Below are 12,999 nucleotides of genomic sequence, written 5' to 3'. Positions count from 1 at the left end.
GTGGTGGTGTGGTTTTTTGGGTTTTGTTTTTTTGTGTGTGGTTTTTAAATTGTGACTTATTTATTGCCTCCATTCTGTCTATAAAAAAAGTGGAGGGACAGTTTGGTTCCTGGGTAATTTGCAAAGCCACAAAATTCACTTACAAAAATATGTAAGTGTGACCTATAATATTACCAGTTTGGGAAACTACAATCACACCCTTCTAAACTTTTGGAGTCTGGGTTATTCAGGGAATCTTAGCATTTTAGGAGTGCAAAGGATCTAAAAGTATACATCCACTTATTTTAGGTATGAAGAAAGGCCCGAAGAGGTGACTCACCAGAGATGACAGCTCTAGTGGCCTAGCTTATTCTAGAACACAGATTACCTGCCCTACTCGATGCCATATTTTCAATGCAGTCTATACCCTAGGACAGTGGTGCTCAAAATTGAGCATGCATGAGAGTCACCTTGTTAAAAACACGGCACAGGCTCCACCCTCCTGAGTTTAGGTATCAGTAGGGCTGAGGCCTGAGAATCTGCATGTTTAACCAGTTCCCAGGTGATGTTAATACCACTGGTCTGGGGAGCCTACTTTGAGACCCACTGACCCAGGAACTAGAAGCATGGGTTTTGAAATCCAACACGGCTGAGTTCCAGCTCTACTTCAGCCACTTGTATGACCCTTGGAAAAGCCACCCACACTCTCTGGACCTCAGTTTCTGACACGTGAGTCCAGTTGGGAGGAATAAAGTACAAAATGCCCATAAAGCACTAGCTTAGCCAAGGGTCTGGCACTTCCTAAAGCAAGTGCTCAAAAACTACTAGCTATATCCTAGAGCTAAGCTTCCTTAATTGTAGTAGTTCCCCCTTATCTGCTGTTTTGCTTTCTGTGATTTCAGTTACCCACAGTCAACCACGGTCTGAAAATATTAAATATAAAATTCCAGAAATACACGATTTAGACGTTCTAAATTGTACACCAAGAGCAGGATGAAATTTCCCGCCTTCCCCCTCTGTCCTGCCCAGGACATGAATCATCCCTTTGTCCAGGGTATCCTGCTCGTTAGTTACTTAGTAGCTCAGTTATCAAATTGACTATCCAGGTACCACAGTGCTTGTGTTCCAGTGACGCTTATTTTACTCAGTAATGGCCCCAAAGCACAAGAGAAGTGATGCTGGCAGTTCGGATCTGCCCAAGAGAAGCCGTAAAGTGCTTCCTTGAAGTGAAAAGGTGAATGTTCTCAACTTAATAAAATCATATGCTGTGGAGGCTAAGATCTACAGTAAGAATGAATTTTCTATCTGTGAAATTGTGAGAAGGAAAAAGAAATATGTGCTAGTTTTGCTGTCATACTAAAAACTGCACAAGTTGTAGCCATAGTGCATGATAAGTGCTTAGTTAAGATGGAAAAGGCAATGAATTTATACAGTAAGGTATTTTGAGAGAGAGGGAGACCACATTCCCATAACTTTTATTATACTACATAGTTATAATTCGTTCTATCTCATGTTGTGTTTAATCTCTTACTGTGCCTGATTTGGAACGTATCACCCACAGATAAGGGGGGATTACTGTACTTTTCCTCTTCTTCCACATACACTAGAATGGCTAAAGTTCAAAAGACAGACCAGATCAAAGATTGGCAAAGATGTGGCAGAACTGGAACATTTACAGCAGCTTTATTCCTAATAGATGAAAAAATAAACAGTCCAAATGTCCATTGACAAGCAAAAATATAAACAATCTGGTATATGTATGCAATGGAATACTAGTCAACAATACAAAACAACCATGATACACACAATATGTGAAAAAAGCCAGACACAAAAGAGTATACATTGCATTATTTCATTTATATGAATTTCAATGACAGACAAGATTAATCCATGGTGAGAAAAATCAAACAGTCAATACCTCTGGAAGAGGTTGGGGGGGGAACTGACTAGAAAGGGACAGGAGGGAAATTTCTGGGGTGATGGAAGTGTTCTGTATCTTGCTTTGGGTGAAGCTAACATGAGCATATACCTTTGTCAAAACCCATCAAACTATATACTTAAGATCTGTGCATTTTATTACAGGTAAATATATACCTATAGTATATATAGTGTACATATATATGCTTTATTATATATATAAAGTAACATATACTTTATATAACATATATAAGTATTTGTACATTCTTTTTAGGCACTTTTGTGACAAAAGACTGTCCTCTCCATTTAAAATTAATCAACTCTAACCTGGTAGATCCATTTAGCTTGATTCTTTCACAATCCAGTCCTGCTTCACATAATACCATTTGCTACAGACTGTTTTGGTCTGTGCATCTTTTCAGAGAGTTGCCATGAAACAGAAACAGCAGAATCTTCTCCCACAAGAAGACGGTGACATTTTCATACAGACAGCACCCAGAGTGACCCGTGTCCCTGGTAGTGGCTAGTTCAAGGTGCAGACAACACAAAAGTAACATTTTTCCTTTACCATGTACCAGGTAGAAGCCTATCTAATATGATTAAAACACAGTAATGAAAGCACAGGAAGAGCAATTTCGTAGTATAATTTAAATCTTATTCTCAATATAAAAGAGAAGGCTGGTGAAATGCTTTCTAGTGCCGTCTTTCTGTAATAAAGATGTTAGAAGAGCTACCTGTGCCTGTGTAATCATTACAGGAAATAGTAGCTTTTACATTGCGGTGGATTCCAGGTCATTCAAGCGTCCCCATCCATATCTTTATTCTATCCCATTACAAGAAGAACAAGTAGATTTGCGCACACACACACACACACACACACACACACACACACACGTTCTATGAGCATTCCTACGTAGCACACAAAATAGTTCCGGGTGAAAGCAAATAAGATGGGAAGACACTACAGTTTCCTTCGAACCCAGAGATACCTGATTCCAAACACACTTTGTTAGCTGACCAACCCTTCCGGACTGCCATGATGACGTGGCCCTGGGACGATGCCTCCCAATCTTTGGTAACTGATGGAGGGAGGCTCAGCCACATGCAGTAGCTTGCACACTGAAAACAAGCCCCTACTGGACCCATCAGACACCAGTAGACCCCCGCACAGGATATGCAGGAACTCCTGCCTGTCCTTCCACCAGCCCTTTCTCCAAAATGCCCCTGCATGGCGACCAGCAGCTGATCCCATCAAATGCTACAGCATTTTCTCTACAGTTCTATCAAGTCCTAATAATCCAGGTACTGGTATTAACTTCATAAGTCAGGTTCCTGACACTAAAAGCTAGCCTTAGAAATAAATAACTGCCCCAATTCACTTTAAACATAACAATAATAGCTAATCTTTACTGAGCACTTACTATGTGCCAGGCACTGTTCTGCACCCTTTGTGCTTATTAGTTTATGTGACACAAGAAAGCCAGTTTACAGATGAGGGAGGACACATTCTCAAGTGAGGCAAGGTGACAGGACCTCAAGCAAAGCTGGGGAGATGTGCAATGAATGAGCCACAGTCTCTCCCTTCAAAGAGCTTACCACCTTGTATGGAAATGAGGGGAGGGAACTAACATAGTTCAGAGTAAGTAAAAAACTACAAGATACACCTTTAGGGGGAGTCCAGAGTAAGAAGGATTTGTTCATCTGGGCAGGATGCCTGAGGGCTTCTTGGAGGAGGTGTGCAAGTGGACAATGAGGACATAAACGGAAGGAGTTTATGTTATGGAAACATAACCGTCAGTCCCTCAGCTCCCAAAGCTACCAAAAGGCCCAGCTCTTCTCCCTGTCCCCCTCCTCCGTTTCATCTGGAACGGGCCTGTTTCCAAAAGAGGACTAGCTCAGCCCAACCCTTCTTTCCTCTGACACATTCCTCCAGCTGCTGCTTGCCCTTCCAAGCCCGCGCAGGCACATATGGGAACTTTTCACCAGGGCTCAACCTGGTGCTTTCACGGGGAAGAACCTGCGTCATGGTGCATGGTCGTACAAGGGCTCCCTTTAAGGGAGTCCAGTCCTTCTCTATTGGACTGTATCAGGGACATCCCCATGCCTGCACCAAACTAAGATGTAAGGGACTCCCCGCCCCCACCAGCAGCCATCATAAAGGTCATCACTCCTCTCCGGGCTTCTGAGAGATGAATTTGCTTCCACTCCCTCCTCTCAAGTGCGCTCCTCGGGGCTCCCACGGTCATTCCCCCACCTCTTCCTCCTCAGTGCTTAAGGCTCTGCAACAAGGACTCAAACCCTCACTCTTGGCATCTGTGTGACCTTGGACAAGTAACTGAACCAACATCAGTCCCAGTTTCCTTATCTGTAACATGGGGTTTATAAGAACAACTCGGTCTCAGAACTGTTGTCAATCAGAACAAGATAGTGCAAGGAAAGTATTTTACATAGAGCCTGGCACGTAGTAAGCTAACAAGAAAGAGCAGCTATCATCATCATCACAGGGATGATGATGGTCTTAGTGATGGTGATGGTGGTGATGTTGGTGGCAGTATAAACTTGGGCTTGAGTAGCACTGAAATACCCTCTCCATTCTCTCCCCCCACCGCCACCCACGAGCCTGGGGCCGGGCCCACACGGTCGAGACACATGCGTCATCCTGCTGTGGGGTGAATGCAGGATCTTCAGGCGGCGGGCTTTGGAACTGCCAGGCGGTGATGCCCGGATCCACCTGGGCGGTCGCGGGTGACGCTGATTCTCTGATGGAGGAGGCCCAACAACCAAAGACCCTCACCTCCTTCGTACCCATTCTCCAGGTCTGGAAACAGACAAGTGGCCAAAGAACGCAGCAACTGCGCCTGCTGCAACACTCGCCCAGGGAGTCAGGAGAGCGTCCACGTTGCCCCTGCCAACTCTCCTCCAGGTGCAGGCAAGCTGTGCTGCACTTGGTGGCGGAGATAACAGGTTGGCAAACCAGGCCTGGGAAAAATCTCCGCGCTTCCCCGCGCAAACCCAAGGCCCTCTTCCTAATGCAGGTGAGCAAACAACCCACAACCTCTCAACAACTTTGTATGCTTCACTATCACAGGGCGCACGGCCTCAACTTCCCCTCTAAAACGCATTCGCAGGAGAAAAGCGGGAAATCGAGTTAGGGGGCGGGGGGAGCCTCCACAGGCCGATCCCCTTTTCTGGGGGCGCCTCCTGGAGGCGCGTCCCGTCTTACCTTGTCTGACGGCTTTGAAGGTGACGGCCTCCTTGCAGCTGTCGATAACTCCCAGTACGTCATAGCGGGGTAAACCGGACACCCGGATCCCCTGCACCTCCAGAAGCAGCTCCCCCTCGCCCAGCCGAGGGCCCTGGCCGCCGCCGGGAAGCCCCGCCACCTCGGCCGCCGCCACCGCTCCGACATACGGAAACTCTCCGTTCTCCGCGCCCCCCAGCACCGTCACCCCCAGCTCGCCCTGGGGTCCCCGCTTCACGGTGAATTCGTGAACCCTGCTAGTCCAGTGGTTCTTCTTCTGGATCACTTTCGACATGATGATTTACGCCCCTCCTCCCCCCCCCAAAAAAAAAACAATAAAATGAGAGACAGGTGCCTTCCACAGCACAAGCCCCCAAGCCCACGCTGGTTCAAGGGAGAGACATCTCCCCCCAAATAACGCAACGGGAGAGAGAAACTTGGCAGACTCGCTCCCTGCACACACTCGCGCACTCAAGCCATCATAAAACAAACTTTCTGGGCTTCCCCGCGAGCCCTGCACAGGCGCCCGCGAGCTTTGTTTGCATTCCGGTGCTTCTAGGTCCACGTTCCGGCGCCTGACCGTGCTCTCCGGGACCAGAGTCCACTCTGCGCCGCTTGGGTTATTTTTTTCCTTCCTTCCTTTCTTTCTTGCCTCTTAGAAATGCGGTGTTTCCTCTTTGCCTCCCGCCTGGCTCGCCTTTCCTCGCTGGCGGGCTGTTACTGAGGGTTAGGGAAGCCCTTCCAGCCAGTTGCAGGGAGCCCTGGATACGCGGTTGCGGAGCGCGGCGTGGGGGGTGGGGGGCGGGGGAGAGGGACAGGAGGGAAGTGCCTGCGTCCCCTTTAAGCAGATACAAAGGCTCGGCTTGTTTTGTTACAGTTCATTCTATTCCGCGCCGCCGAGCGCAGCGGCCGGCGAGAGGAGACGCGCGCGCATGCGCCCCGCGGCCGCCAGCCGGCCGGCCCGCCCCACCCCGCCTTCCCGAAGGGAGAGATTCCAATGTGCTTCCCGTTGGGTCCTAAATCCGACCTACCAGAAGCAGGCAATTTCCCCCCCTTCACACACCCCTCTTATTCCTCCTTTTCTTTCAGTGCCCACGCCTCGGCAAATCCCTTTGGGAGTTTGCGGGATTCGCAAGTGTTTTCCTCCAACCGTTTGCAACTTTTGAAAACATGGGCAATCTGGCTTTGGCATTTTAAAACCGCTTCAAACAGGTGGGGGTTGGGGAGCCTCATATACTCACCCTCGCGCTCACACTCACGCACACACGCACGCACTCACGCCGCCCTAAGCTTCCTTACCGCCCTCGGCCAGTGGCTGGCCCCGCTGTCGGTCACCGAGCCCGCACTGTCTGCCGCGCCCCCCCCCGCCCCCGGCCGCATTTCCCTATAATACACAGTACCCAACCCCGAAGCTTCTGTCCGCCGCCTGCACAAAGCCCTCGGGTTCGGCTCCTGGAGCGGGGTCTGCCCGTGGGTCTGCGATCCTGTGGAGGGCGACCGTGAGTGTACCCTGGGTCCCCCAACTGGGATCCCTGGGAGAGTCACACGCTCACACACACACACACACACACACACACACTCTTAAACTTTGGGGCCAACTTTTTTGGACACAGGGGAAAACTATAGGTGAGGGAAAGAAGCCAAAAGGCAAGAGGAGGTTCGGGTCTTCAACCGAAAAGGGGTCTAGCTCTTTAACTCCCTCGCCGGGAGAGACTTCTGGAGCCAGGCATCTGTCTCGGGCTCAAGTTCCTGGCTGAGCTGGGCAGCCTTTGGACCCGCCCCAGGGCCAGGAGATAAGGATCACTTCTGGGTCTGGGATCTGCACCCGAGTCCTGGCGCCCGCGGGAGCGTGGGCGCGGCAGCCACCTCTCGGGATTCGCAGCGCCGGGGGCTGAGGTAGAGCCAGTTTCTATCCCTGCTAGGTTTCGGAACGTGCTCGGGGGTGGCTGACAGAAAGAATACCCTGCACCGGCGAGGCTGCACTCCCCACATACTCCCCAACTGGTCTGGGCGATAGTCTCCCAAGCATTTTCTTTCCCTCAGTGATTTATAACTTGTTTATTCATCTTTGGTCACAGGAGAGATTTCAAGTGCTAAATAAGGGAGGTGAGTGTAAAGGACTCAGAAAGAATGCGGTGCTGCAGAGGTCACGGTTGAGAGCCGGGCTCTGGGGTTTAGGTTCCCACCGGTCCAATCTCTGTGTGACCTTGACCAAGCGCCGGGACCCCTCAGAGCCTTCGTTTCTCCCTTGTTAAGTAAGTATAACAATACCTCACAAGATTCTTGGGAGTATTACAGGGAGAACACTTGTAAAGTGGCATATAATAAAAACTTAGTAGTATTAGTAGTAATAGTAGTAGTTGGAAAAATTAGGAATCATTTGGGGTTTCAAGTTAGATGATGATAATAATTCCTCCTCTCCTTTCTAAAGCTTAAAATATATAGGCATACGTTTAAATGTTTTAAAGCACTGTTTGTAGGGTGCTATTCTAAGCCAATAAAAATAAAAGAAGAATGTTGCTGTTTCTCTCTTGAGATATCCAGAACTGAAAAATCCTATTGCCTTGTAGTATTTGTAAGAAAAGGAAGTGGCCAGTTTTCCATGGCTCTTCTTGGTGAGGGAAACTTTGTCTTCAGCCTCTTTTCCTGGAAGATACCCATTTGTTTCCAACTTGACTGAATCAAGATGAGTGAGAAATTCAGAAGGTTCATTCCCAAACCCAAACACAGATCCAGCCAGTCAGAATCTTAGGGATGGGTTCTATCATCTGGACTTCTAAGGTTCCCCTGAAGTGGTGCTGGTATACAACATGAAGACCACAAGTCTAGCATCTTGATTCCTGAGCATTTTTTACATCACAGACCCTTTTAGGAGAAGAAATGTGTGGTCCACATCTACCTGTAGAGTGTAAGCTCCAGTGAAGTTTGGTTTACTGATGCATTCCCAGTTCCTAGAACAGTGCCTGGTACTTGGTTAATGCTCAAGTATTTGGTGAGTGAATCCTTCCCCCCAAATGCACATTTTTGTGTAACACCTTAGACTGAAATCACAGATTCCCCTACAGATCACCAGTAAGCTTGACCTTGTATGTTCCTCACTTCCGCAGCCCATATTCTAGGATTGCTTGCCAAGAATTCCCCCACTTGCCTCCAATCACTGGTCCCGTACCTCCTACCTCACTCCCACCTGGAGGAGTCCAAAGGATGGGCAAGACCAAGTGGTTTGCGATTCCTCCCACTGGCAGAGCACCATCTTCCCTCTCCAGGATTCCACGTGTTTCTGAGGCTGAGAAGGGAAAGGACTTGGAATTTAGCCCACTTCAGATTTTAGATGTGGAATAACTCCCAGAAAAAGAAGGGATACCTAAGGGTACAGACAGCAGGGTGGAGAGAGGTATAGAGAGACATATTATAACCCAGGAACATAAAAAGAAGTCATTTGAACCTCCAATGCAGCTAAGACTGTCAGTTTTTCCAGACATTAAGTTTATGATATTCCCAGGCTCTCTGCTCCTCCTCTGACACTCTGTCTACTCTGTTTCTCCTGGTTCAGTTCCTGTGTCCCAGATTGGAAACAACTTCAAGGCAGAAATCATATCTATCCTTTTCCAACCTTTGAATCCTCAGCATCTAAACCCATGCCTTGAGGGGAGTGTGCATCATACACACTTAATGAATGAATGCATGAATGCATGGATTAAGTGTGATCTTAAACTGGATAATATATGGCCTTCGACATGAAACGCATTTAGATTCAGTGGCTAGAACCGATTTATAGATTGTTATTTTGAAAGAGCTTATAGTTATCTTGGAGCATATTTTTCTTGAATAGATGTAAAGTGGGATCCTAGTGTTCTGGCTTCTCTCACTTACGTTATGACTTTGACAATACATTCCAGTGGACAAAATAATGCCATAAAACATCTAACTTGGAGGTTTACCATGTGTGCCAGGATAATTATGTGCATTATTTTATTTAATCACTACAACAATCGTGTAAGGTAGGTGTGACCTTGACTTGCATGAATGACCTTGATTTTACAATTGAGGAAAGTGAAGCTAGGCAAGTAAAGAAACTTGCTCAAGAGCTTGGAAGTGATAAAGCTAGGATGTGCACCCAGAGGCACAAACCAAAGCCCATTCTCAGAACCACTGCACTCTGAAGGTGTAGGATGTGGCCATCCACCATCTAGCATATTTGGGTACCAGCATTCTTTGGCTCCTGAATCTGCCACATAGTGTGTGCATATCAATTAAGTCACCCTGCTATCTCTTCCCTTGAAACTGAAGGAATACAGTGTTTCACTCCAGAATCCAATCTCCAGTTCCCCTTCTGTAGGCTCTGAAGATCGAATAATTTACTGTAATGTAAAGAGGATTAATTTGCAAACATTTCTCAAGTGTTTGGAGATCTGTGGGCTCCGGTACAGGCAACGTGCCAAATGGCCTTATACTGTTATGGCGGAAGCATTTCAACAATGAACTCTTAATAAACACAGTGGATCGAGATAAGTAAACTGTGACACAATAAACTCTGCACAGATTATGATTTAATTTTCATATAGCTAGTTCAACTAAAGGGAAGAAAAAAAATCCACAAATATAAATGGTACATTGCTTTTCTTTCTCACAAATAACATTTCCTTTCAAAGTTTTCTAGCTGTGAGTAAAGAAATCATTATTGTAGTCTAAAGTGGTAACTTACCTCCTTTTTCTGAAAATGCGAAGATGGGAGATAAGTTCGTTGGTGTGGGGCAAAAGAGGACATGAAAATTGGTTATCTTTTAGTTTCTGAAGAATGCCATTGAGGCGTATATTATAGATATCAAGGTAAATATTTCGTATTCAAGAAAGGTAACTGACGCCAAACTGGTAATTTAGAGCAGAATATCAACAAAGGAGGTTAAAACCCTTAGTTCAGATTGAAGGAAACAGACACTGAGGGCAACTTTCCATGTCATCTCCTGGAGGGGCTTTTATGATTCGCTTGATAACTTGTTCTTTTCCTCACAGGGAGGCAGATGGGTTTTTTCTGACCATGGTACCCCTCCCTTTAGTCCTTTCAGCTAGGCAAGAATAAATAAAATGTTAATTCTTGTGACCTTTCAAGACATCACATGTGAACTATTATTTTAATACCGCAGAGGAGGAAGAGAGTTTAATCCTGGCTAATGTTCTGGTTCACTTCCTGGGAAAAAAATGAATATTGGTAACTGGAAGATTTGAAATTCGACGTTGGGTCCGAGAAAGCAAGTGAAACCAAAGAATTTATCGTGGGAATCTCTCCTAAAATGTCCAAAATGTTCAGCTATAATGTAGCATATCATCCTACATAATTCCACTGAACATATACCTCATGATATTGTTAAGTCCTTGAGAACAGGGTGTTTGCATTTTCTTCCTAATAGATATTTGTATCTCTTTTATTTCATCTCCCACCAACTCTATGAAAATATAGTAATTGGAACATGGTAGATGCTAAAATAATACAGGATTTTATTATTGAAGGTGTTCACTCACTATATGTCTTCTTCTTTTTGTATGTTTTTAACAGTTTATTGTGCAGAAACTGAACTGAATGAGAGAGAAGGAAAATACACGTTGAAATCAAAGATGGAATGCCCATATTTTTAAAAATACCCTAGTAATGTAAGTTGTTGCAGAACAATTTTTTAAATAGCTAACTAAAAAGGCAACATTAAATTTAGTTATTCAAAATTGTATTACCACAAGGGACTTCCCTGGCAGTCCAGTGGTTAAGACTCCACACTTCCAATGCAGGGGGCCTGGGTTCGATCCCTGTTCAGGGAACTAAGATCCTACCTGCCCTGGGGCGTGGCCAAAAAAAAATTGTATTAGGGCTTCCCTGGTGGCGCAGTGGTTGAGAGTCCGCCTGCAGATGCAGGGGACACGGGTTCGTGCCCCGGTCCGGGAAGATCCCACATGCCGCGGAGCGGCTGGGCCCATGAGCCATGGCCGCTGAGCCTGCGCGTCCGAAGCCTGTGCTCCACAACGGGAGAGGCCGCAACAGTGAGAGGCCCGCGTACCGAAAAAAAAAAAAAAAAAAAAAAATTGTATTACCACAAGATAAGCAGTTTCTACATTTGGGTGTATCTCCTCCTGGACTTTGGTCAATACAAATATATGCACATGCACGCAATCTACCTTCTTAAGTTGTCTCTCTCCCTCTCTCCCCATTTGGGATTTACAGTTAATTTATGGAGTAAAATAATCCTTTATACCTTTTATTACTTACCAATATACCCTCAATTTTCTATTTGTTAAATATAAACCTCTATTGATCACTTTTATTAGCTCAATAATATCCTATTCTTTGAATGTTCCAAAATGTATGAAACCAATGCCCTATTAATGATCATTTAGGATTCTTAATGGGGCTGAAGTAATTATTTGTATTAGGATGTTTTGGTTGCCAGCGACAGAAACCTAGTTGAACTAGCTTAAGCAAGAAAGGAAATGTATTACTCCATATAACTGGCAAGAGTAGAGATGAAACTAGTTTTCATCAAGGCTGGATGAAGAGGCTCGAGCGCTGCCCTCAGCTTTCTCCATCTCTCAGTTATTTTTTCCTCTATGTTGCCCTCATCCCCTCCTACTACATACAGATTGGCTTTCTCCCGACAGCCGGGAAAGATAGCCACGTGCAACTTACATCATCCAGGTTTAGCAATCCCAAAATAAAGGAGATTTTTCACTAACAGATGGGAAGAGCAATGAGAGAAATTTCAGTCTGTATTAAAGCTTTCAGTTTCAATTGTAGAGAGTAGACGGAGTCTGCCTACTTTTCAGTAGCTTTGAGAATAAACACAAGTGAGTCACAGACATGACTGGCTGCCTGATCAAGCCTGGCAGAGTGTGTGTGGACTTGAGACGACTCAGGGAAACCTCATTAAAATGAGTTCCTCTACAAGTTCCGATCGTGGTCGCCTCTTCCACAGTTAACTAAGAGTTCCAAGAATTCAAACGTAGTGTGAGTTTGATTTCAATCGAAGCTGCAGTGGTTGGCCCACACGTTGGTAGCTATTTTGAAGATATTGTGAAGCTGGCAATAGTGCAGAATTGCACCCTTTACAAAGGAAGCCAGTCAAGTGTTATACGTGTTTAATACAGATGGTTTGTTAAACTACATAACATCAATTTCAAATATTCTGAAATGAATCTTAAATTTTTCTGAAGCTAAACTAAAAAAGAAAATTAAATATTCTAAGATGGCCCATGACAGTTGGTAGATTGTTTTCATTCATTTGTTCATTCAACAGATGTTGATTAAATACTTATTTTGTCAATTCCTACTAGGCACTGATGGTACAGCACTAAAAGACACGCTATTTTTTTTTTTGCTGGAGGAAGCTTACCTCCTAATTGAATACTCATTGGATACTGAGACAAGAAAACATACCAGTTCAATAGTGTTGGGTAAGTTCAATGCCAGGGAACCTAGGGTGATCCTGGTGGACATTTCTTTGGGAAGGATTGTAATTCACAAATATGTCTTCAGAAACTAAAGGTGCCATTGTTAGAAGAACTTCTTGCATCCTCCACCTATAATTTATTTTAATAGTATTTTAATAAATGAAAGACAATGTCCAGTTTTATGCTCACATTATGATACTTGAAGGTGTGCTTTATGGAACCATTCACTGAGTTCCCAGATGGTTACAGCTGCCCACAGTGTGAATATATGGTTCCATAAAGGACAACTCTGTCTTGCCACAAAGCCAATCCAGCAAACACTAGGCGGAGTTTTAGAAAATGACTCAGCAATCTGGAATCTGAGCAACCTTGCTCCTTGAACTGTACCATCTTTGGAAAATTGTTCCCCATAAAATCTTGTAGCCAGA

The 12,999-nt window shown here is 45.3% G+C and overlaps 1 protein-coding gene and 1 long non-coding RNA gene across 13 annotated transcripts in view; one reads left to right on the top strand and one right to left on the bottom strand.

Moving 5' to 3' along the window:
• The window catches only part of MAGI1 (membrane associated guanylate kinase, WW and PDZ domain containing 1), a gene marked incomplete at both ends in the record, with an annotated part of 625,004 nt that extends 619,572 nt beyond the window's left edge, over positions 1-5,432 (bottom strand). For all 12 annotated transcript variants that reach the window (XM_079712199.1, XM_079712210.1, XM_079712213.1 and 9 more), the window contains one exon: positions 5,120-5,432. In XM_079712199.1, the coding sequence (XP_079568325.1) occupies positions 5,120-5,432 (313 nt within the window). The remainder of the gene's footprint in view (positions 1-5,119) is intronic.
• Positions 5,433-7,342: 1,910 nt separating this feature from the next.
• Positions 7,343-12,567, top strand: LOC307059609. Its single transcript, XR_013811133.1, has 3 exons — positions 7,343-7,392; positions 10,692-10,786; positions 12,455-12,567. It is a non-coding gene; the product is annotated as an uncharacterized lncRNA (long non-coding RNA).
• Positions 12,568-12,999: the final 432 nt, after the last annotated feature.

Source organism: Hyperoodon ampullatus, assembly GCF_949752795.1.
Source record: "Hyperoodon ampullatus genome assembly, chromosome: 10".
NCBI lineage: Eukaryota > Metazoa > Chordata > Mammalia > Artiodactyla > Ziphiidae > Hyperoodon > Hyperoodon ampullatus.
The sequence above is the reverse complement of the archived record's forward strand: the minus strand, read 5'-3'. Positions and strand labels throughout refer to the sequence as shown.